Source organism: Oncorhynchus mykiss, chromosome 26 (genome assembly GCF_013265735.2).
Source record: "Oncorhynchus mykiss isolate Arlee chromosome 26, USDA_OmykA_1.1, whole genome shotgun sequence".
Taxonomy (NCBI): Eukaryota; Metazoa; Chordata; class Actinopteri; order Salmoniformes; family Salmonidae; genus Oncorhynchus; species Oncorhynchus mykiss.
The window spans coordinates 15,800,120-15,823,697 of NC_048590.1; the positions used below are offsets into that span (position 1 = coordinate 15,800,120).

The 23,578-nt window shown below is 43.5% G+C and overlaps 2 protein-coding genes across 7 annotated transcripts; both read right to left on the bottom strand.

The window, feature by feature from the left end:
- Nucleotides 1-372: 372 nt before the first annotated feature.
- LOC110506286 (katanin p80 WD40 repeat-containing subunit B1) lies at nt 373-9,615 on the bottom strand. Of its 6 annotated transcripts, XR_005039850.1 has the most exons (21): nt 9,351-9,607; nt 8,700-8,961; nt 8,462-8,592; nt 8,203-8,320; nt 7,971-8,071; nt 6,549-6,590; nt 6,154-6,237; nt 5,400-5,515; nt 5,150-5,221; nt 4,852-5,002; nt 4,196-4,380; nt 3,687-3,829; nt 3,484-3,531; nt 3,097-3,164; nt 2,713-2,976; nt 2,053-2,202; nt 1,739-1,815; nt 1,527-1,601; nt 1,320-1,436; nt 770-1,058; nt 373-738 (listed from the first exon to the last, which is right to left on the bottom strand). XR_005039850.1 is itself a non-coding variant. In XM_036964292.1 (20 exons), exons 2-20 carry the CDS (start codon nt 8,737-8,739, stop codon nt 923-925), a joined length of 2,109 nt encoding a protein of 702 aa, XP_036820187.1. In that variant the 5' UTR covers nt 8,740-8,961; nt 9,351-9,613; the 3' UTR covers nt 373-922. The 6 variants fall into 6 exon arrangements, 5 of the variants coding, with proteins under 5 accessions (XP_036820187.1, XP_036820188.1, XP_036820185.1 ...); XM_036964292.1 differs by having other exon boundaries at nt 373-1,058; nt 1,536-1,601; nt 9,351-9,613; XM_036964293.1 differs by having other exon boundaries at nt 373-1,058; nt 2,713-2,958; nt 9,351-9,611.
- A 7,110-nt stretch (nt 9,616-16,725) lies between these two features.
- Nucleotides 16,726-18,911, bottom strand: LOC110506287 (transmembrane protein 208). The gene is made up of 6 exons (XM_021585749.2): nt 18,732-18,911; nt 18,341-18,436; nt 18,197-18,256; nt 17,884-18,020; nt 17,597-17,681; nt 16,726-17,497 (listed from the first exon to the last, which is right to left on the bottom strand). Exons 1-6 carry the CDS (start codon nt 18,735-18,737, stop codon nt 17,357-17,359), a joined length of 525 nt encoding a protein of 174 aa, XP_021441424.1. The 5' UTR covers nt 18,738-18,911; the 3' UTR covers nt 16,726-17,356.
- Nucleotides 18,912-23,578: the final 4,667 nt, after the last annotated feature.

A 23,578-nucleotide genomic window follows, 5' to 3' on the forward strand; every position in this document is an offset into this window, starting at 1 on the left:
TGGTTATATCTTTTGTCACCGTTTATTAAATGGTAGGTTGTATTACATCTACCCGGGACAATGCTGGTTCAGGATGGTTGCAGCCATTGAGTTGTATAGAGCAGGAGTTCCCACACTTTTTCTCCCATGAATTAGCCCATTTTAACTGTGGAAACCATGGTGCCTGTTGTTCAAATGCATCTGCCCTCTCATTGGCTAGAATGGTCCCGACTGCCTTCCAGTTTAAAACGTTAGATAATCTGAGGCCTTCACACTGGAGTGGTGGATGGGCTAGCGCCTTTCAAACAGTACCTTCCCAACTAGCTAGAACAGTGCTGCTCTCTGTTGGAGTGGAATTACACACATTTTAACAAGAGTTGTTCCTTAGGCATGTTTCTGGAATTGATAAAACTAGACTTTATTTGAAAAACATGTTATTTTAGCGTTAACAATACTTTCAAATAGTGCATCAAGGGTTGACATCTCAGGTACAGAATGTAGAGAGAATATTTAAGTAGAACACAGTGCACCTGAACACAGGTATTGCGGCTTTTAAAGGCGATCTCCGTGTGAACATTGCTTTTTTTAAAAGCCGCAACGCCTATAACCCACAATCGGATTGAAATCTGGCCCATAGGTGTTTTGTGCGCTCATCTGTGGTGGGCAAGTTAAGGTAACAGAGGACATCATTTCTCTCACATACAGATTAAGGAATCATAAGTGCCCAGTCCCACACAGTGAGTTCTAAACATGGGCTTCTATCCCACCCGGTCTCTGAGTCCACTGCTTCAGTCCATCCACACGCAGTGTGAATCTGGGATTGTCCCCTGATTTACCACTCAAGTGGATGACAGAATGCAGCCGTCAGTCAGACTTGAGTCCTCACAGCACAGTGGTCAGCCGTTGAAGAATCTGTGCGTGTCTCCAGTTGCATAGTCGACTGTCAGTAGTCCAGTGGAGCCATGAGCAGCTGCAGCTCTTTGAAGGTGCTGCCGTGGCGACCCACCTGGTCGGCCTTGTTCTTCACCAAGTCGCTGAGGTTCTTCAGCAGCTTGTAGCATGCCTTGCACTTCTGGTGGCTGGGCTCAAACACAAACCATTCATTCACAGTATGCAATGGAAATGGCCTGACCTCTATCCAAAATGTATCAGTTTTTCCTTCAAGCAATATTGGATGAATACGGAGCTAGAACCCTTTGAAAAAAAATGGTTCTTTAGTGATGGGTTACATGGTGTACCTCTCCAGGACCAGGATTAGTGATCATTGCTTTAACACACAGTACAGTAAGTATGGTTAAAAGCACAAGCATGTTTAGGACTTAAATGGAGCTGAAACTCACCGTTCCTCCCGTGTTATATCCACTCCAACAGAGGGGGGCGCTGTCAGCGTGTCTGAGATGAGAGGCCAGAAACGCTTCAGGATCAGCTTCAGAGACGTGCAACCCGTCTGCATGTAACTGACCACACGGGGAGAGAGAGAGAGATGGGTTAATACACATTTATTTATATATATATATATATATACACACACTTATCACTCGTCTCACCTCTCATACTTGCTTTGCAGCAGCTCTTCAATCTGGGGCAGGATAGAGGTACACAGGTCCAGTTTCCATAGCGACCTGGGGGACAGGTCAAATGACTTAATGTCACTGTTAAAGAGGGGCATTCATGGTACTCTCAGTGAGAGTATACGTGTGGCCTCCTCAGCCAAATAAGATCTGCAGTCGTTTGTATGCGCGTTTCAACAGCCACTCACGGTTTGAGGTTAACGATGTTGAGAATGTCCACGACGATCGAGAGATCCTTCATCGAGACCGCAGAGTCCAAGGAGGTCTGAAGACAGAGCGGCAACCAATCACAATACTCAAATCACAACAACAAAAAACACCTTGGAGGCAGCCAGTAACATCTCTCCATACTTCACAAACAGATTGTCCGTGTTTAACATTGAAAGTCAAGTAATTGTTTATTTCAAGTGATGTTAACACTGCATGAACATTGCTCAGTACCCCATGCTCAAGATTCAGACAGTGTTATCGGTGTGTTAGCGTTGTCTGCTAAGTGCCATACCTTGACGTCCCCGCTGCCCCACACGGCTCTGATGGTGTCCAGGTTCTTGTGTCGGCTGGTGAGCATCACACACATGGTGTCATGACCCTTTCTGATCTGGGCCAGAGCCTCGTCATCACCCAGCACACTGGGCCGGTTGTTACGAGCAGGCTAGGACCAAGATAGTTAAACGTATATAACCTGGTAAATACACACACCTGTTCAAATCATACCTAAACCTACATAAAGTTAGGTGCCAATTCCATTTCTGTGAGCATGTGTTAAAACCTATTTAAAAAGCTGACCATCTTGTTTTTGATGTGTAGCACAATTTAACTGGGTGACTGGATCATTTGAGTGAATTTAAAACTGTATTGCTACGGTAGGTTCAATGTTGAGATGCATTGAATTACTATTTGTGTTCCATTTCATTCTATACCCAGTTTGTCTTATGGGGCTTGTGGTAGAGAAGAAAGTCCAAAGTTAAAGACAGTGGTAATGTCAGAGGCTAATAATAGAACTGTACTATTCCACTCTGATCTACTGGCGCCGGCAGTACAGTTGAATTATTAATACACTTGAATTTAACCATACAAATTGTGATGTCTTTTGAGTGAAATTTCTCCATGGGAAATGAAACAAACAAGATTGTGTGTGTTATGCATGTATATACACACTCACAGGAAGGAAATCTCCCACGTTGAGTCCTATTGGTTCATTCCTGGAGGAGAGGATTACGCTGGGCTGGGGTTTGGCCTTCGCCATAGCAATGACCGGTGGGGGGGCTGGGTGGGGTGCGGGGGGGTGGTTAGTCGGCGGCCGTGCGGTTACCACTGGGATGGGACAGGGCGCCGTGGCGACCACGGTAGGCTCCACCCTCAGGATCGGAGTGGACGATGCCACTGGAAGGTTCTTCAACAGGCCGGGCTGCAGTGACGACACACACTAGAAACAAATCTAACTTATTTACATAGAAAAACTCACACAGACCGAGACATTCCCACTCAAGCATTACAAAAACATAAATCAGTCACACATACAACAGTGCAGCTAGTAGGTACAAACCTGCTGTCTGTCAGTCATAGGAGTCATGACCTCCACCAGCCCTTGGTTAGCCCTCACCACAAAACTCTCTAAGAGAGAAAAGAGAGAGAGAACTTGAATACGAGCGCCCGGAGTCCGGTGAAGCGGACGCAAAATGCCCCTTGACAAGGGGGGTTCGAGCCCCAGCTCGACCAACTGTCTGTGCCCTTCCTTTCTTTATCCATCTCCATGACATGTCTCCCATTCTGTTCTTCTATATAATAATAAAATACAACAAAAATAACTTGTAATATGAAACTCAGGACAGAAACACATCTTATACACACACACAACAGATCAATGTGATAGCTTTATCACAAACACCAATGTAATACTGTTCACACTAACGGCTTGACAGAAGGGACTCACCATCTTCTAAGGGGGCAGGGAAGGGCTCATTCTTTGGGGGGGTGCGAGCTGGAAGGGGGGGGGGGACGAGATGACATTTAGTATGAAGTTCAAGAATGATTAAGACACTGCTAGATGTTGATGTAGTAATGCATGCATTCCTCTGTTAGTGTGAACACTGAATAGAAGGCAAAAAAAAAACGTAAGGTGTAATATCAGCCTACAGATGGCGCTCTTTGGCTGGAAGATCTCTTTGTAGTCCTCGGGGTTACGGATCTCGGCGGAGGATTCCTTCTCGTCCTCGCTGCTGGGGCTCCTCATCTCCCCCTCGGGACTGCGCCGCTCTGACTCAGAACTCTGCTTTACCCTGGAAGAGCACAGCCCAAATAGCCTGCTTAGCGATGCAACGGATTCTAACGGAGGCGGTTTTGATGCCGTATTCGCTATATAACATATGCCATTTATCAGCGCGGATACATGTCATATATGGGTGGTCCCGGGAATGGAAACCGCCTGGCATTGCAAGAGGCATCCTCGACTAACTCTGCTACAGTGGACCGCATGATTTGAACCGCTACGATTTGAATCAACTCATAGGGGATTTTGTTGAAACAGATTCTGTAGCATATAGGGCCAAATACTAAATCTGAATTAAGCGCTCTCCCAGCTCACATTAGGGTTAGGATTCGCTCCATAGGAAGTAGGAATAGTGGCGTTTGGAAGTGGGCAGTACCTCTGTGTGCTGCAGGTGGTCAGGGGTCGCTCGTAGTTGCGTCGCAACGTGGATCCTTTCGGGGAGGGCTCTGTGAGCGGCTGGTCGTCCTGGATTACGCCTTGGATCACAGAGCCAGACTTCTTCACCCGCGTCAGATCCACCACGTAGGACGAAACATTAGCCAGATTGTACGACACGCCAATCTTGGAGAGAGAGAGATGAGAGGGGGGAGGAGAAACAGAAAAACACAAGGGCTTGGCTATAGGTAATATTAATAGCAACAGTAACAGGTCCAGTGGCAGTAATGAATGTAGAATTTTCATGCTGACGCCACAGAACCACATAAAGAATCCCTAATAGCCATTTAATAAGATCCCGATGGCTCTCACACACACACACAAGGTTGCAGTAACACAGCAGTTACATAGTAATAGTAACAAAAAGAGTAACCCCCAAAACAACAACAACAACAAAAACATGCACTTCCTACTAGCACTGACTTTGCTGATGACTATTTTGAGGAAAAACGTACTTCACAATGACTGAAACGTGGTTGTCTCACCTGGCCATCTTAAGACGAACGCCGCTAACTGTATAAGCCGTTCTGGATAAGTGTCTGCTAAACGACGCAAATGTAAAACATGTTAAAAAAAAGTAACGTCATGCTCACACACCAGCTGGTGGTTGCAGATAGCCAGATCTGCCACCTTGCCCCAGCCCACTGGCACCACATCAAAGCAGCGTTCGGGCTCCCAGCCATACACACGGAGAGAGTCCACAGCTCCACTGTACAGACAGCAGCCATCCAGGTTAAAGGCCAGACACCTGGAGAGAAGAGAGAGAGAAATGGGGGAAAAAAGGATGCAGGGATAGTTTAGATACACGGTAAAGAGTGTTAGTTGCATCTGAACTTCTAATATCGGTTGGTGTCCCGACCAACCAGACTTGTTAGCGGTCGAAGGAAGCCCTCACCTGACGGGTCCCATCTCTCCCCCTGAAGAGCCAATCATCTTGAACTTTTCCAGATCCCACAGTTTGATGGTCCTGTAGGGGGCAGACATACACACACAGATAAGCTGTGATGAAGCCAGTGGAAAACACAGCCATCCTTATAAGGCATTCCACTTTAGTCATGGAGTTGAAGCCATCGGAACACAAATGTTCAGTTGCCTCATACGTATTTATTTACTATTTTTCACCCCAGAGTGTGTGGATACAACACCTGTCAGAGCTGCCTGACGCTAGCAGATACTCGTTGGGGTGGAACTGGATGATGTTGATGGCTCCGGTGTGTGCTGTGAACTCTGTGATCATCTTCCCTGCAGTCAGGTCCCACAGCTAGGACACACAGGTCAAAGGGCAATATGAGTTCCTGTTGACTGGCACAGCTAGGAATATTATGAATCAAGTAAGCTGATCCCAGATCTGTGCCTATAGACGGAGAACTTCTATGCAGAGGGGTATACTACAAAGCGGGATCAATGAGTTAGCCAGCTGACTTTGATAAACAACCAGAAATAACTAGAACTTTCTTAATGAACCAGAAAATCTCAATTTAGATATGTGATTTTGGTTGTTGAGTCAATTAGGCCATGCCCATTTCAAGCTTAATTTCCAAAAAAGTTATGTCAGAATACTTAGCCAAGTTAGCTGGCTAACTCATTAATCCCGCTTTGTAGAAAACCCCTCTGAACATAAGGTTGAGAGTATACAATAGGGCTCTGCAAACCTGTTCCTGGAGAGCTACCCTCCTGTAGGCTTTCGCTCAAGACCCAGTTCTAACTAACCTGACTCAGCTTATCAACCAGCTAATTATTAGAATCAGTTGAGCTAGATTAGGGTTGGAACGAAAACCTACAGGACGGCAGCTCTCCAGGAACTGGGTTGGAGAGCCCTGGTTTACAAACTGACCACAGTCATGTGAGATGAGAAACATGTGAAAGCAAGCTTCTGACAATGTGTAGGTGGGTTCATACCTTGATGGTGCTGTCATCACTAGCAGAGGCCAACCATTTCCCATCGGGACTGAAGGCCAGGCACTTCACTGCCTGAGTGTGACCCTGCACAAGCACATTATGCCAAATTAAATTGATAGATAACCACGGGCCCCCTACTTCTGTCCAGACGGTCAGTCCCCAGCCCTTCCTCCCCAGGCCAGACAAGATCGTGTTTACCGTCTCACTGTAATCCCTGGCTTAGTCTTGGTGCCAGACAGACACACAGCAATTACTGCTGATTAGTAGACCCATTCCCAACATAATCAGCCAGCAGGCCGCTCACAGACAGTGGGTGGGGGGGGGGGGGCTTTAGCCGATAATTAACCTTGGTGCTCTTCAGTTGGGTATAAATTACACACGGGTGCAAGTCTTACCTTGTACCTGAACACACAGCCCTTTCTCCGTACATCCCACAGCTGAAAGAGAAAAACTCTGTTTAAGCACAATATCACATACCAATCCACATACAGTACCAGTCAAAAGTTTGGACACACCTATGCATTCAAGGGTTTTTCTTTATTATGATCATTTTCTACATTGGGGAATAATAGTGAAGACATCAAAACTATGAAATAACACATATGGAATCATGTAGTAACCAAAAAAAGTGTTAGACAAATCTAAATATATTTTAGATTCTTCAAAGTAGCCACCCTTTGCCTTGATGACAGCTTTTACCAGCTTCACCTGGAAAGCTTTTCGAACAGTCTTGAAGGAGTTCCTGCATATGCTGAGCACTTGTTGGCTGCTTTTCCTTCACTCTGCAGTCCAACTCATCCCAAACCATCTCAATTGGGTTGAGGTCAGGTGATTGTGGAGGCCAAGTCATCTGATGCAGCACCATCACTCTCCTTGGTCGAATAGCCCTTACACAGCCTGGAGGTGTGTTTTGGGTCATTGTCCTGTTGAAAAACAAATGATAGTCCCACTAAGCACAAACCAGATAGGATGGCGTATCGCTGCAGAATGATGTGGTAGTCATGGTGGTTAAGTGTGCCTTGAATTGTAAATAAATCACAGACAGTGTCACCACCAAAGCACCATCACACCTCCTCCTCCATGCTTCACAGTGGGAACTACATATGCAGAGATCGTGCGTTCACCTACTCTTCGTCTCACAAAGACATGGCAGTTGGAACCAAAAATCTCAAATTTGAACTCATCAGACTAAAGGACAGATTTACACCGGTCTAATTTCCATTGCTTGTGTTTCTTGCAAGTCTCTTCTTCTTACTGGTGTCCTTTGTAGTGGTTTCATTGAAGCAATTCAACCATGAAGGCCTGATTCACGCAGTCTCCTCTGAACAACTGTTGTCTCCCTTTGCTTATTTGAGCTGTTCTTGCCAAAATATGGACTTTTACAAAATAGGGTTATCTTCTGTATACCACCCCTACCTTGTCACAACACAACTGATTGGCTCCAATGTATTAAGATGGAAAGAAATTCCACAAATTAACTTTAAACAAGGCACACCTGTTAATTGAAATGCATTCCAGGTGACTACCTCATGAACGCTGGTTGAGAGAATGCCAAAAGTGTGCAAAGCTGTCATCAAGGAAAAAAAGATTTGAAAAATCTCAAATATATTTTGATGTGTTTAACACTTGTTTTGTTTACTACATAATTCCACGTGTGTTATTTCATAGTGTTGATGTCTTCACTATTATTCTACAATGTAGAAAATAGTAAAAATAAAGACAAACCCTTGGAATGAGTAGGTGTGTCCAAACTTTTGACTGGTACTGTACATAGTAGAGTACTTAACAACACTCAATCATGCAGCACACATACACACCTTGATGTTGGTGTCCATGGAACCAGATGCCAGGTATTCCCCAAACGGGTGGAAGTCCAAGCTACAGATATTGGCCTTGTGTCCCATTAGAGTTCTTAGGACTGGGATAAAATAGCAAAACATTGTTATGGCATTCTCAGAACTGGTAGCCTAGGTCTAGTTGACTCTAGTAGAAACATCTCACACACCTAACCTCCCCATACACACACAATATAGGAGAAATTCATCTCACTCTTTGCAGCCTCCAGGTCCCATACACGCAGTGATCCGGACTGTGAGCCAGCCACCACTTGCTCCTCAGAGTTATTAAACTTCACACACTCTACTGGGTTATTATGGCCTGTCAAACTCTGAGAAAGAGACAGGGAAAGAGGGAAAGAGAAAGGGAGAGGGGATGAGAAGGTGGGAGAGAGGTGTTACAGGCAGCAGAAATAAGCAGAGATCAAACTGTGCACACACACTTCTTCCCTAAAGGTCTGACTAGTCTGTACCATGATGCAGTTGGGTTTGCTGACTGCCCAGATGTTGACTCGGCAGTCCTCTCCCCCAGTGGCTAGCAGACGGCCAGAGTTCTTCCCCAGGGCCAGACACGCCACATTACTGGAGTGGGCTACAATTTCCTCTGGAACAAAAAAAAAACAATCCAGAACTCACCAGGATTAACCTCTGGGTCCATGAAACCAATAAGATTGTGGTCTGGACAGGGTGAGTGAAATGGAGACTACTCACGTAATCTCCATGATGTTTTGGTGGTGTTGGCCACAGCCATGGTGATTCTTAGGCGTCCAACACTCAAAGCAGTGTTGTTATTATTCACACAGAGCTAACTGCGTCAGGTGTGTAGACTGTATGATGAGACCTTTAGCTTCTCTCCAATGAAAGAACAAGAGGCAAAGGGAAAATATTTTGTATGACAAATTGTTGATGGTGGCAGAATAGACATAAAATGTCAACTTCTCTGCTTCATGTCCCCTGTTGGCTTCTCTTGAAGCTGAGGGAGGATGCAAACAAAATAGAAACTGTTTAAACCAGCCAATTATTACACGATAGATAGTCGAATCTACGCTATGGGCGTTAGCAAACTGGTTCGCTAGCAGGCTGTTAACTTAGCTAGCTAACGTTAGCTGGCTATGTACTGTTAACTAGCTTAAACGACACAAAGTAACGCTTTATTTCGGGCTGCAATTTAGGCACATGTCAGTCATGCAAATACTTGTTAGCTAGCTAAGGCAGCTAGTAAACGCCATTTCGATGGTTAAACAGTTTGGTTGAACTTTATTAGCTAGCTAAATTAGCATTACGTGCTAACGTTAACAGCTCAATTAGCTAGCTACTTAGATTGCTCGTCCTGGGCAGGGCAAAATATAATACAGAACATACCTGCATTTTAAGCTAATTGCCACCAGAATATCTCTAGCTATGATTGGTGAAAAGAGAATGGTTAAGACCGAAATCAGTAGCTAGCTAGTTGATGCCAACTACTAATCTGCTTTCTGTCTGGCTCCTTCAGTCCTTGTTGTTGATTTCATGTTTGTGTGGCTGCTTGCGACCCCAGTCTACACTTGCAGCTTAGCAACCGGGCTTGCGATGAGATCACTTATTTACTTCCGGATGTCCGAAGTTCAGGGGACACATGACTACTCAAAACCCGCACACAAAGCCTGAAAACTTGCCCATTTTTTTCAGCAGCAAAAAAAACTATTTTCCCATAACGTTGTAGAGGAATTTATGAATATCGACGTAACGTAGACGAAATTAGAAGAAAAAAGTTTTTCCATCAAAATTATAATTATTGGCAGCTATCGTGACTAATAAATGAATTTGAATATGTCGCAAGAGAAAAGATAATTCGCTCTTATTTTAAACTCGCCACGTCGTTTTCACCATGGACCCTGGTTCGATTCCAGGCTGTATCACAACAGGCGGTGTTTTAGGAGTCCCATAGGGCTGCGCACAATTGGCCCAGCGCCGTCCGGGTTTTAGGGTTTGTCCATGGTAGGCCGTGATTGTAAGTAAGAATTTGTCCTTAACTGACTTTCCTAGTTAAATAAAGATAATAGAATAAATAACTAGTTTAATTGTAAATAAATCCCTTATGTGCATAACTATAGATAAATCCGACAGGAGAGTTTGAGGGAAGAAAGTTGGACAAAGGATCTCAATCTCAGTACAAGAAACACTTGGCTAACCTTCAAAAGAATGTTAGGCTATTTTCTGGCAATTGTGCCATTATTATTATATACAAACCATTAGAAATGGCCAATTTGCAAGATTGACTTGTAATTTCAATAGGCATAGACTGGGCCTACTAAAATCTGGGTTTATGGATGTAATTAAACTTTGCCATGGTTTGGTGGCAAGAAAAAGTATGTGAACCCTTTGGAATTACCCAAATGTCTGTATAAATTGGTCATAACATTTTATATGATCTTTATCTAAGTCACAACAACAGACAAACATAGTGTGCTTAAACAAATAACACACAAATGATTGTATTTTTCTTGTCTATATTGAATACATCATTTAAAACATTCACAGTGTAGGTTGGAAAAAGTATGTGAACCCCTAGGCTAATAACTTCTCCACAAGCTAATTGGAGTCAGGAGTCAGCTAAAACCTGGAGTCCAATCAATGAGACGAAATTGGAGATTTGGTTAGAGCTGTCCTGTCCTATCAAAAACTCACACAATTTGAGTTTGCTATTCACAAGAAGCATTACTTGATGTGAACCATGCCTCGAACTAAAGAGATCTCAGAAGACCTAAGATTAAGAATTGTTGACTTGCATAAAGCTGAAAAGGGTTACAAAGGTATCTCTACAAGCCTTGATGTTCATCAGTCCATGGTAAGACAAATTGTCAAAAATGGAGAAAGTTCAGCACTGTTGCTACTCTCCCTAGGAGTGGCCGTCCTCCAAAGATAACTGCAAGAGCACAGCGCAGAATGCTCAATGGGGTTAAGAAGAATCCTAGAGTGTCAGCTAAAGACTTACAGAAATCTTTGGAACATGCTAACATCTCTGTTGACTAGTCTACGATATGTAAAACACTTAACAAGAATAGTGTTCACGTGAGGACACCACATAAGAAGCCACCGCTGTCCAAAAAAACCCATTGCTGCACGTCTGAAGTTTGCAAAAGAGCACCTGGATGTTCCACAGCGCTACTGGCAAAATATTCTGTGGACAGATGAAATTAAGTTGAGTTGTTTGGACGGTACTGTGTGGAGAAAAAAAGGCACAGTACACCAACATCAAAACCTCATCCCAACTGTAAAGTATGGTGGAGGGAGCATCATCGTTTGGAGCTGCTTTGCTGCCTCGCTGCCTCAGGGCCTGGACAGCTTGCTATCATTGACAGATTTCACAAGTTTATCAAAACATTTTGCAGGAGAATGTAAGGCTATCTGTCCGCCAATTGAAGCTCAACAGGACATCACTGTCACGTTCTGACCATAGTTCTTGTGTGTTTTCCTTGTTTTAGTGTTGGTCAGGACGTGAGCTGGGTGGGCATTCTATGTTGTGTGTCTGGTTTGTCTATTTCTATGTTTGGCCTGATATGGTTCCCAATCAGAGGCAGGTGTTAGTCATTGTCTCTGATTGGGAAGTTGGGTGATACAACAGGACAATGACCCAAAATACAGAAGTAAATCAACAACAGAATGGCTTCAACAGAAGAAAATACACCTTCTGGAGTGGCCCAGTCAGAGTCCTGACCTCAACCCAAATGCAGGTCTGATCCGCAACTACAGAAAACATTTGGTTGAGGTTATTGCTGCCAAAGGAGGGTCAACCAGTTATTAAATCCAAGGGTTCACAGTGTTTTCAATAAAGACATGAAAACATGTTTGTGTGTTATTCCTTTAAGCAGACTGTGTTTGTCTATTGTTATGACTTAGATGAAGTTCAGATCAAATTGTATGACCAATTTATTCAGAAATTCAGGTAATTCCAAAGGGTTCACATACTTTTTCTTGCCACTGTATATGCAGGTAGCCTATAGCCTACAGTAGCCTAGGCATGATGTAAAATGAACGATTTAGCAGCTTGCTAAATTCAAATTGACAGACTAATTTATTTAACATGAATAGCGAGGCGATTTCAAGGTAAGAAGTGCTTCTGTTGCCCAATAGCCTGCTGGAATAGTCTGAGGATGGGGTTGTAATTTAAATCACTAATAATTGAATTTAAATCATATTAATTATGGATATTGAATAGGCCTATGCTTGTCAACAACAAATGGGTTTTACAGTTTTTATTTTTTATTTTAACCTGTGGCCTAATCTGACTGACTGTTACCTTCTATATAATGCATTCTAACATCTGATGCAATTGCGATAGAACTGTGACAATATTCACAATGGATAACGTCCAATTTCATTAACCAAACATAGCCATTAATAATTGCATAATAACACAAGGCTACAACAACAAACTGCAAGTTATAGGCAATTTATTAAATCCATTTGCCAGCCCCAACATATTTATTGCATCAAATGGTAGGATATAGTAGCCTACATAGAAAATGATAGGCTACTTAATTAATGGCCAACAGATATCTAGTGGCACAACTTTAGTTTTAGAAGTGGGGAGGACACATTATCTACACTCCAAACAGCCAACCCGACCGCTCGTTGTCGTCCGCTTGGCCTTAAAGCCCACCATTCCCTCGTTTTGTGTCCTATTCCAATGATAAAACTAGAGGGGGGGGGGGGGCATCCCCAGCGAAAGTTGCGCCCCTGGATGTATCACTCTCCACATTCAATATCAGTTTCATTGAGGCCATATCAGAAGCACGCGAGGGAGTTTCATAACTTCCATTTAACATTTCCACACACACACAGCACTCCAGACCCAAGAACTGAAGATTCACACTCTAGAGCACCTAGTTGTTTTCCTGTGCATTGTCACCTTATTTCTTGATGCGCATCAGTTCTAGCACGTTAATGTTTTATGGAAAGAGGATTGGAAATACGTCTCCATAATAACAATCTAAATAGCCTACCTACAACTGGTCAAAGTTGTCATGACTGTCTCCTCTCACTCATGTGACTCAGCTGCAGCACTCAGTCTCAACATTCAACTACCCCCCCGGCCCTCCACACCACTCATGCACTCACTCACAGTTGACTCAGCAACAGGCTACTTCACTACCTGATAGTCAGCGGCAGGTCACAGTGAAATATATATTTTTAAAGAAAAATGTCATGACGGCCGTGGTGCAATTTAGAAGTAGCCCAAAAACCTGCAGCCTATGACCAATACATTTTCGTGGCAGGTTAGGAGAGCATTTTCACAAATCTTAACCCTGTTCAGTCTCCTAACCTGCTACGGAAATGCAACTTCGGTATTGAAGTGGCGCTAAGTGTTTCCCTGAAGTTCACGTTCAGACTATGAACAGGGGAGGAGGTCCATAGAAATACAGGGATTGTGCAAAAATGTTTACAATCTCTTTTTGAATTGGAAGCATTGTGAAGCAAGCTCCATTAAAGCGTCAATCTGCCATTGAAACAATAACAGAGGGCAACCCACCCGTTTTGGTAAAAAGCTGAAGGATGGGCTGGAGAAATATACAGACAAATTCACAGACGAGCTATGCATGCAAGGACTGACCATCCATGATATCAACGTTATGGTTTTAACAATGTTTTGAGGCTCTATAGTGTTTACAAACATGGGCATAAAACAAGCTTATATTTTGGGTTTGAATGTAGCACGGCAGTTGAACTAAGCTCATGAAGCATTTCTAAGTTATATGATGTGTACATATTACTTTAATTTTAAAATGGATGTAGCAACAGCCTTTAAGGTCACATGACCACACGGATAATTTTCAAAATAAAAGTCCCCCCAAATTCTTTTTACTTGAGCGTTAAAGTTTTACACTACGTTTTTCTGATTTTAAAATCGTGAAAAAGGTTACTTTTTAATATACATTTATTGAAAACACAAACAATACTGTAGACTTCTGGGCACAGATGTTTGCTCTCTACATTGAAATAACAGATCAAAAGCTAGCAAATGTACTTGTTCAATCGTTATGAAAAAACAGACAAAATGAGACCTCAGACAGGTTATTGTTTTTATACTGAAATCAATTTAATCATATGTACATTAAGACTTTGTAGCAACAATATCTAGGCTTACATAGTTGTTGGCTGATCGTAAAAAAGGCAGACATTTCTGAAGAGTTTAACCACCACGTCACCCCTGCATTGACATGCTTACAATGTATAGGCATATTGATTACACAAGTTGCTGCCAACTAACTACCAGTGCATCAATATATACTTCCATTTCATTTGTGTATTATTCAAATATGATTTTGGTAAAGCCAGAACAGCAGTCATAGGTCATAGCCCCATTCCTAGCACCTTGTCTATGCTTGTCAATGGCTCAGGCAATAAGAAGTACCTTTGGCAGCGATTACAGCTGTGAGTATTTCTGGGTAAGTCTAAGAACTTTTACACACCTGGATTGAGCAACATTTGCAGATTATTCTTCAAAAATTACTCAAGCTCTGTCAAATTGGTTGTTGATAGTCGCTATACATTCAACAACCATTTTCAGGTACTGGCATAGATTTAAGTCAAAACTAACTTGGCCACTCAGGGACATTCACAGTCTTCTTGGTAAGCAACTCCAGTGTATATTTGGCCTTGTGTTTTAGATTATTATCTTGCTGAAAGGTGAAATCACCTCCCAGTGTTTGGTGGAAAGCAGTGGAAACCAGTTTTGCCTCTAGGATTCTGCCTGTGCTTAGCAACATTCCATTTCCAAGCTTAACACATCAAATTTATTTAGGACAAAATGTTAATTGCTCTGCCACATTTTTTGCATTATTACTTTAGTGCCTTTTTGCAAACATGTTTTGGAATATTTTTATGCTGTTCAGGCGTCGTTCTTTTCACTGTCAATTTGGTTAGTATTCTGGAATAACTACAATGTTGTAAACATTTGGCCATTTTCCAATAGCCGCCCTTCTTTACGAGGCATTGGAAAACCTCCCTGGTCTTTGTGGTTGAATCTGTGTTTGAAATTCACTGCTCGACCGAGGGACCTTCCAGATTATTGTATGTGTGGGGTACAGAGATGCAAGGTACTCATTCTAAAATCATGTTAAACACTATTATTGCCTACAGAATGAGAATGAATGAGTCCATGCAACTTATGTGACTTGTTATTGAACATATCTTTACTCATAAAATTATTTAGGCTTGCCATAACAAAGGGGGGTTGAATAATTAACTCAAGACATTTCAGCTTTTAATTTTTAATTAATTTGTCCCACTTTGACATTGTGCGGTATCACGTGTGACAAAATCTCAATTTAATAAATGTCAGGCGGTATCAACAAAAACATGGAAAAAGTCCAAGGGGTCTGAATACTTCCTGAAGGCACTGTATATTTCCTCTTGCTTATTTATGCTGTGAAGAAATGCACTTGAAAATGTTAATGCATATACACAACTGTTATTGTTTGTAATCAAATCATTTGTTCAGCATTGTGAAGGATGGGAGCGACAACGATGATCAGGGACGAGATACAATCCAATCGCGGATTTAGACAATGCGCCATTAATAACTGAACAAAAATATAAATGCAACATGTAACGATTTTTATAAGGAAATCCGTCAACTGAAATAAATTCATTAGGCCCTAATCTATGGATTTCACATGACTGGGAATACAGACATGCATCGGTTGGTCACAGATACCTTTAAAAAAATAAAATAAAAATAAGGCAGGGGAGTGGATCAGAAAACCAGTCAGTATCTGGTGTGACCACAGCGCAGCGCGACATCTTCTTCTCATAAAGTTGATCAGGCTGTTGATTGTGGCCTGTGGAATGCAATGGCTGTGCGAAGATGCTGGATATTGGCAGAAACTGGAACACGGCATCGTACATATCGATCCAGAGCATCCCAAACATGCTTAATGGGTGACATGTCTGAGTATGCAGGCCATGGAAGAACTGGGCCATTTTCAGCTTCCAGAAATTGTGTAAAGTGCTGAAACATGAGGTGAAGACAGTGATTGAATGGCATGACAATGGGCCTCAAGGTCTCGTCACGGTATCTCTAAGCGTTCAAATTGCCATCGATAAAATGCAATTGTGTACGTTGTCCGTAGCTTATGCTTGCCCATACCATAACCCCACCGCCACTCCGGAGCACTCTGTTCACAATGTTGACATCATCAAACACGAAGCCATACACGTTCACTGCGGTTGTGAGTCCGGTTGGACAGACTGCCAAATTCTCTAAAATGACGTTGGAGGCGTCTTCTGGTAGAAATGAACATTCATCTCTCTAGCAGCAGCTCTGGTGGACATTTCTGCAGTCAGCATGCTAATTGCTTACTCCCTCAAAACATGAGATATCGGTTTGACAAAACTACACATTTTAGAGTCACCTATTTCATTGTCCTCAGCCCAAGGTGCACCGGGTAATGATCCTGCTGTTTAACCAGCTTCTGCGATGGCACACCTGTCAGCTGGATGGATTATATTGGCAAAAGGAGAAATGTTCACTAACAGGGGATGTCAACAAATTTGTTCACAACATTTGAGAGAAATAACCTTTTTGTGCATATGGAAAATATCTGGGCTCTTTTATTTCAGCTCATGAAACCAACACTTTACATGTTGCGTTGGTATTTTTGTTCAGTGTAAAAGTCCTTTCCGATTGAGCCGACATATGCAGCAGTAAAAGTGAATAGAGTCTCCGCATTGACTTTAAGCGGTGCACTGCGGACAATGCACAACCGGATTTCATTTCAACCTTCCCAATTCCAAATCAACACCTAGCACCGAACGCTACGCACGTCATGTAGATCTGAAATAAATAGCTGTAAAAGCAAGGTAATAGTTGGTCTAGATTAACACCTAGGTGGTTGTTGCTAGTTGTATATTTGGAATTGGGCATGATGGTGAGCTGATGAGCAGTGTCTAAAATAAAAATGTCTGCCATAGGGTAAGATCACCACATCCTTTTCACTAGTTCAGATGAAATTGATGCGATACATAGACCTAGATTATGAACAATTGAATGTAAACAAATGACAGGTCAAGGTATATGACAGCACAAGGTATATGACAGCACGTATTGGTGGTGATGATGTCATCAGCCCAACAAGGACGATTTCCTCTCCAGATGTAAAGAAAAAGGGATAGGGCTAGAGGGGAGAGGAAGAAAGGGAAGGATGAGGGATGGGGCGAAAGAGGGAAACCAGATAACCCACAGGGTCCGGTTCAGTTCTTTATCCATACCTGGATGTCTTTGGGCACACGTCAAAAGTTCCTCCTGAATAACTTAACCGTAGAGTTCCTGGCTGTCTGTGTTTAGACTCATTCTGTGTATAGAAATACCGCGGCAGTCGGCCAAGCTAGAACCTCTTCATCTGTCTGCGCTCCTGTCGTCTCTGCTTCTTCTCATTCACCTCCTCTGGGGCGGCACCAGGGGTCTCGGCCGAAAACCAGGGGCCTAGGAAGTTCACCCACAGCAGGAACATTGCACGGGCCGGGGCCTGACACACACAGATTGATTAAGAGATCATCGAGGTCCATTAGAAAGGGAAAATAAACAACCAAAGAGAGAGTACAGCAAGAATGGGGTAAACGCTCACCAGCAGCCAAAGATACCAGAACCAGGAGGAGATGGTGCTGAGCACTTGTAATATGGCAGTTAGCAGGATAACATCCTTCAGATGCCTATAAGGACAAAGAATCCATCATAATGCACCACATTGCCATCGCCTCTTTGAGAGATGTACCCTTGAATGGAGATAAGGGTACCAATGTTACATGCATGTTGAACAGGCTGTAATACTCAGCAATTCTCTGTCACACACACACTGTATGTTTGCACGCTCATGTTCACGGAAACAGACACTCCTGCAGTGTGAGCACTCACTCTGCCATCCCCTGCTCCATGTTCAGATCTATTCCTCCGTCCAGCAAACTCCCATCCTCACCAAACACTGCTTTGGCCATGGCAGTCATGGAGCGGTAACTGCCCACATACACTGCTAGTGCAAACACCAGGGCAAACTACAGGGGTGGGAGATGGAGGAAGGAAGAGAGACAGGGGGAATGAGACAGTGGGGGAGAAACCAGGAAGGGAGGAGGAAAGAATACATTTAGTAATCCGCAATCGTCCCAGTTTTACTGCTCAACAGTAGAGGAGCCATCAATGTCAATAACATACACAGAATGAACTCGCTCACCCATGTCCAAAACGTTGAAGAGCTATAGAAGACCAAGAGGTTTAACGCAGTGTATATCGCCTGGGAGAGAAACAAGTGTCAGGAGCTGTACAAGTCACAATTTCCATTCAAAAGGTAACATTGACAAGGAAGATGGTGTCTTACGTTGGCTCCCAAGATTACTCTTGTGTAGAACTTGAGTGTCGCCCCATTCTCCTCGTAGATTTGCTTTTTGCCTTTAGTGCCGACCTTACCTTTGGGCTGTGTGCATTAGAAAGGCAGGCTGTTAGTGTAGTCAACATTGCATGGACCTCGGAAGTAAGATAGCTTACTAGCATCAATATGGAGACAGGCTGTGTAGGGTATGTTAACGAACGTTGGCTCAAGCTAATTAATTGGCTTTGATACACAGTTTATCATTCTATTACATGAATTAGTCAATAAGTACTTATAACCGAGGGTGAGTTAGTTGCTATGGTGTTATAAAGCATAGTAGACTCGTTATCCTATGCTCTCTGCCCAACCTGAAACATACGCAGATCAAAGATTATCCTACCGCCATTAGTTCCTCAACCCTGTACTGCTGCTGCTCCTGTCACGTACGCGTAGTAGGTACTTTTTTGACATCGACTTGTACAGTATTCGAACAATTTAGATGGACCGTTACAACACAGGCTTGACGTTCAACTGTGACGAGCTCTCGATAAAGGTAACGCGTCAGCGTTGAAGAATGACACTTCCGGCGCAGGTAAGACGTCACTAATTCAAATGACTTTCTATTCAAAATGACTTTGTTGCCACCTGGCGTCGTGAACGTGAATGCATTCAACTGGTTGTAGTTATTGCACATTTTTTGTAATTTACAAATATAACAATAGGCCAACTCAACCAGAACCATGTTGACAGCCATGCCTGACAATAACTATATAGATGCAAAATAAAACATAAGCAAATCAACCATATATACCTGCATCAAACATGGTGCCAGGTAGATGGTGATCATGAGATCAGCTCCACTCCATACTAGCAGTGTGCAGTGGAAGAGCAGCTTCACTGGGCACCTGGCCTGCAGAGTTCAGTACTACTACACCCTGTCCTGTTGGGTTATGTCTGACTGATTCGAAAGTGTATTTCCATACATTCACCACTTGAGGTCAACAACTCATAAGACAATCTTTGAATGATCACATTTTGATGAAGCCCTGACCACTGTAGTGAAATAAATAGAATTGTGACCATGTAAAATGTGTGTATAAATGTTGACCACATCACTTACTTTTTTGCATTTTTAATCCCTGAAACCAAAGATTTCCCAAGGGCTCAGGATTTAACCAAGTCAGACCATTGCAGGGTGCAGGGATGAAGCCAGCCATATCAGGAGCAGTTGAAACATGGAAAACAATGCATAATGAGCAATAAAGTATAACCTTCACTAACATTAGGAATTTACCAACTTAATTTTCATTTTATTTCACCACCTGTATTTTATCACCACCATTACCTGCATAACTTGGACTGATAGAGGATCCGTTTTGATTGCCTGCAAACACATTAAAACCATAAATGCAGTGCGAGTAAACCATTGGTGTATCTCTTGCCAGGGTCTTCAGTAGTTTGGTCAGACTGGGTATTATCTGCTGTGGCGAAATCCTTAGATGATGGGTCACGTCTGGCTTCAATGGGCTCACGGTCATCACAACATACTATTTATTCATCACTATTTTCATAATTTTCTTCAGGATTCCCTTCCAGGTCAGTCCCAGCAGGAGTTACCAGGGTCAGGTCTGATTGCTCTGGGAGTGGTATAGCAGCACCCTCATCATGACTTCCAGGGCGGCCTTCGTCAGGGTTCATTGGTGCCCATGGTACAGGCACCCGCAGCTGGGGTAACCTCTGTCTGGGGAGAGGCTGCAGGGAGGGCAGCTAACACTCAGCCCAGTCCAAGCTCTTCTCTGTCCTGGCACCCCAATGGTGGAACTAGCTTTCCCCTGAAGCTAGGACAGCAGAGGCTAAATCAATCTAAGATACATTATTCTGAACCAACACTTGCACTTGTTGTACTCTGAGAAGTGTTACCACTGGGTGGATATGTGGTTGCCCTTGCTGTCTCTGCCTGCCCTCTTTCCACAGGGATTCTCTGCCTCTAACCCTATTACAGGGGCTGAGTCACTGGCTTACTGGGGCTCTCTCATGCCGTCCCTGGAGGGGGTGCGTCACCTGAGTGGGTTGATTCACTGATGTGGTCATCGTGTCTGGGTTGCCCCCCCCCCTTGGGTTGCGCCGTGGCGGAGGTCTTTGTGGGCTATACTCAGCCTTGTCTCAGGATGGTAAGTTGGTGGTTGAAGATATCCCTCTAGTGGTGTGGGGGCTGTGCTTTGGCAAAGTGGGTGGGGTTATATCCTTCCTGTTTGGCCCTGTCCGGGGGTGTCCTCGGATGGGGCCACAGTGTCTCCTGACCCATCCTGTCTCAGCCTCCAGTATTTATGCTGCAGTAGTTTATGTGTCGGGGGGCTGGGGTCAGTTTGTTATATCTGGAGTACTTCTCCTGTCCTATTCGGTGTCCTGTGTGAATCTAAGTGTGCGTTCTCTAATTCTTTCCTTCTCTCTTTCTTTCTCTCTCTCGGAGGACCTGAGCCCTAGGACCATGCCCCAGGACTACCTGACATGATGACTCCTTGCTGTCCCCAGTCCACCTGGCCGTGCTGCTGCTCCAGTTTCAACTGTTCTGCCTTATTATTATTCGACCATGCTGGTCATTTATGAACATTTGAACATCTTGGCCATGTTCTGTTATAATCTCCACCCGGCACAGCCAGAAGAGGACTGGCCACCCCACATAGCCTGGTTCCTCTCTAGGTTTCTTCCTAGGTTTTGGCCTTTCTAGGGAGTTTTTGCTAGCCACCGTGCTTCTACACCTGCATTGCTTGCTGTTTGGGGTTTTAGGCTGGGTTTCTGTACAGCACTTTGAGATATCAGCTGATGTACGAAGGGCTATATAAATAAATGTGATTTGATTTGATTTTGTTGGGGGATTAATGCTTCTGGACACATTGGTTGAAACCATGGTTGTAACTTTTTAACTTTTTAACTTTTTATCGTTGGACATAAAAGTGTAAAAACACCAGGAAATGAGCTCCAAGTGATTTTAATTGAAGAAATCTGTTCCTAAGTATTCCTATGCCTAATAGATAGACACGTGATAATATAAAATATAAGCAAGGTTTGAAATGATTGTTTTAGTCAAACACATCTGTTTGGGCTTCTTTGCAGTCAATTTGCAGTCTACAAATGATTTGTAATTATAAACTGGGTGGTTCGAGCCCTGAATGCTGATTGGCTGACAGCCATGGTATACCACAGGTATGACAAAACATTTATTTTTACTGCTCTAATTACATTGGTAACCAGTTTATAATAGCAATAAAGCACCTCTGGTGTTGTGGTATATGGCCAATATGCCAATATAAGGGCTGTATCCAGGCACTCCACCGTTGCATCGTGCATAAGAACGGCCCTTAGCCGTTGTATCTTGGCCATATACAGTGCATTCGGAAAGTATTCAGACCTCTTCACTTTTTGTAACATTACAGGCTTAATCTAAAATTAATTAAATACATGTTTGTCCTCTACACACAATACCCCATAATGACAAACCGAAAAACGTTTTTGAAATTTTTGCAAATTCATTCAAATAAAATCATAAATACCTTATTTACATAAGTATTCAGACCCTTTGCTATGAGACTCAAAATTGAGCTCAGGTGCATTATTTCCATTGACCATCCTTGAGATGTTTCTACAACTTGATTGGAGTCCACCTGTGGTCAATTCAATTGATTGGACATGACTTGGAAAGGCACACACCTGTCTAAATAAGGTCCCACAGTCGACAGCGCACATCAGAGCAAAAACCAAGCCATGAAGTCGAAAGAATTGTCTGTAGAGCTCCGAGACAGGATTGTGTCGAGGCACAAATTTGGGGACGGGTACCAAAACATTTCTGTAGCAGGTCCAAAAGAACATAGTGGCCTCCATCATTCTTAAATGTCAGAAGTTTTAAACCCCAAAGACTTCCTAGAGCTGGCCGACCAGCCAAACTGAGCAATCCGGGGAGAAGGTCCTAGTCAGGGAGGTGACCGAGAACCCGATGGTCACTCTGACAGAGATCCAGAGTTCCTCTGTGGGGATTGGAAAACCTTCCAGAAATTCCACCAATCAGGCCTTTATGGTAGAGTGGCCAGACGGAAGCCACTCCTCATTAAAAAGCACATGACAGCCCCCTTATTTCTTAATTATGTTCTGGCCCGCCGACCATCCGCTCAAGAAAAAAAAAATCAGTCCGCGGATGAATCTAGTAGATGATCCCTGCTCTAAGGGCTGAACCACCACTGCCAAATGATGTTTCTCTGCCTGAAAGCTTGACTTGTAGTTACAAAATGTTCCTTCATCCTGGGTGAATCCATAGCAACCAGATGTCTGGTGGCAGTTTCCCTTGAATTGAAACCACTGGAGTCACTCATCCTATGATTAAACTCCTAGGAGAGGATCTGTCTAACCCAGGCTTGAGGAGGCTAACCTGGGCATACTCTCTGGTCTCATTGCTCAAGTCAATACTAATTGGTGCTATCACTTTGGGCAAGGAGACGCATACCTGAGTATTTCTGTTGGACTGGTCTACTAGCTGCATACCTGTTGAAAGCCTGTAGTAAACTTGGAGCATTCTTACCTTGTTGAGCATCGACAATTTACACAGGTAACTAGCGCTGAAAAAAGCAACAACCTGGTCTCAGAGCATTTCGTATTATTATTTTTGTAAATCCGAGACACTCCATTTAGTATGATACGTTACGTTTCGTATGGTATGTATTCATTTGTAGATGTCCATCATCCATGTCGTATGATATGTTATGAATTAGAATTTGTATGATATATCTGGCACTGCCTTAGGTCTATTCCCCAGGCAGTATTAATGTCCGTACGCTACTCGTGTCCTGTAATGCGCGCTGTTACGGTTATTATTAAACTCACTACCTGCACTTGCTTCCCGTCTCCCAGTGTCATTGTTACAGAACACAGCCTCAACAAATGGAAGCAGCAGGAAATGAGGACCTCTCCCAGACGGTCGACGAACAGGGAAACCTACTTCGTAAGCACCACGACCAGCTGACGCAACTGGGGATGGCTATGGATGAGGTTCTTTGCCGTCGTCAACATCTTGAACATGCCTGCAAGGTGTTGCCTTCCACTGGCGGAGGATACTCTGCCACCAGTCGACCCAGCGAGCCAGCACATCAGTTTATTCAGCAGTCTGCCCAGGTCAGCGATGCCCGTTTGTCCCTTCTGGACAAATGCGATGTAACCCCATCTAAATGCCGTGGCTTCCTTCTCCAGCGCTCCCTCTAT

Coding starts and splice junctions, on each gene's coding strand:
- LOC110506286 (XM_036964290.1), bottom strand. CDS start 8,739: ATGGCTGTGGCCAACACCACCAAAACATCATGGAGATTAC. Junction 5,222..5,399: donor GCGTCAGGCAGCTCTGACAG/GTGTTGTATCCA, acceptor TGCCCCCTACAG/GACCATCAAACTGTGGGATC. Junction 3,532..3,686: donor CCAGCCAAAGAGCGCCATCT/GTAGGCTGATAT, acceptor CCCCCCTTCCAG/CTCGCACCCCCCCAAAGAAT.
- LOC110506287 (XM_021585749.2), bottom strand. Junction 17,682..17,883: donor ATGGAGCAGGGGATGGCAGA/GTGAGTGCTCAC, acceptor TTGTCCTTATAG/GCATCTGAAGGATGTTATCC. Junction 17,498..17,596: donor TCTGGTATCTTTGGCTGCTG/GTGAGCGTTTAC, acceptor TGTGTGTGTCAG/GCCCCGGCCCGTGCAATGTT.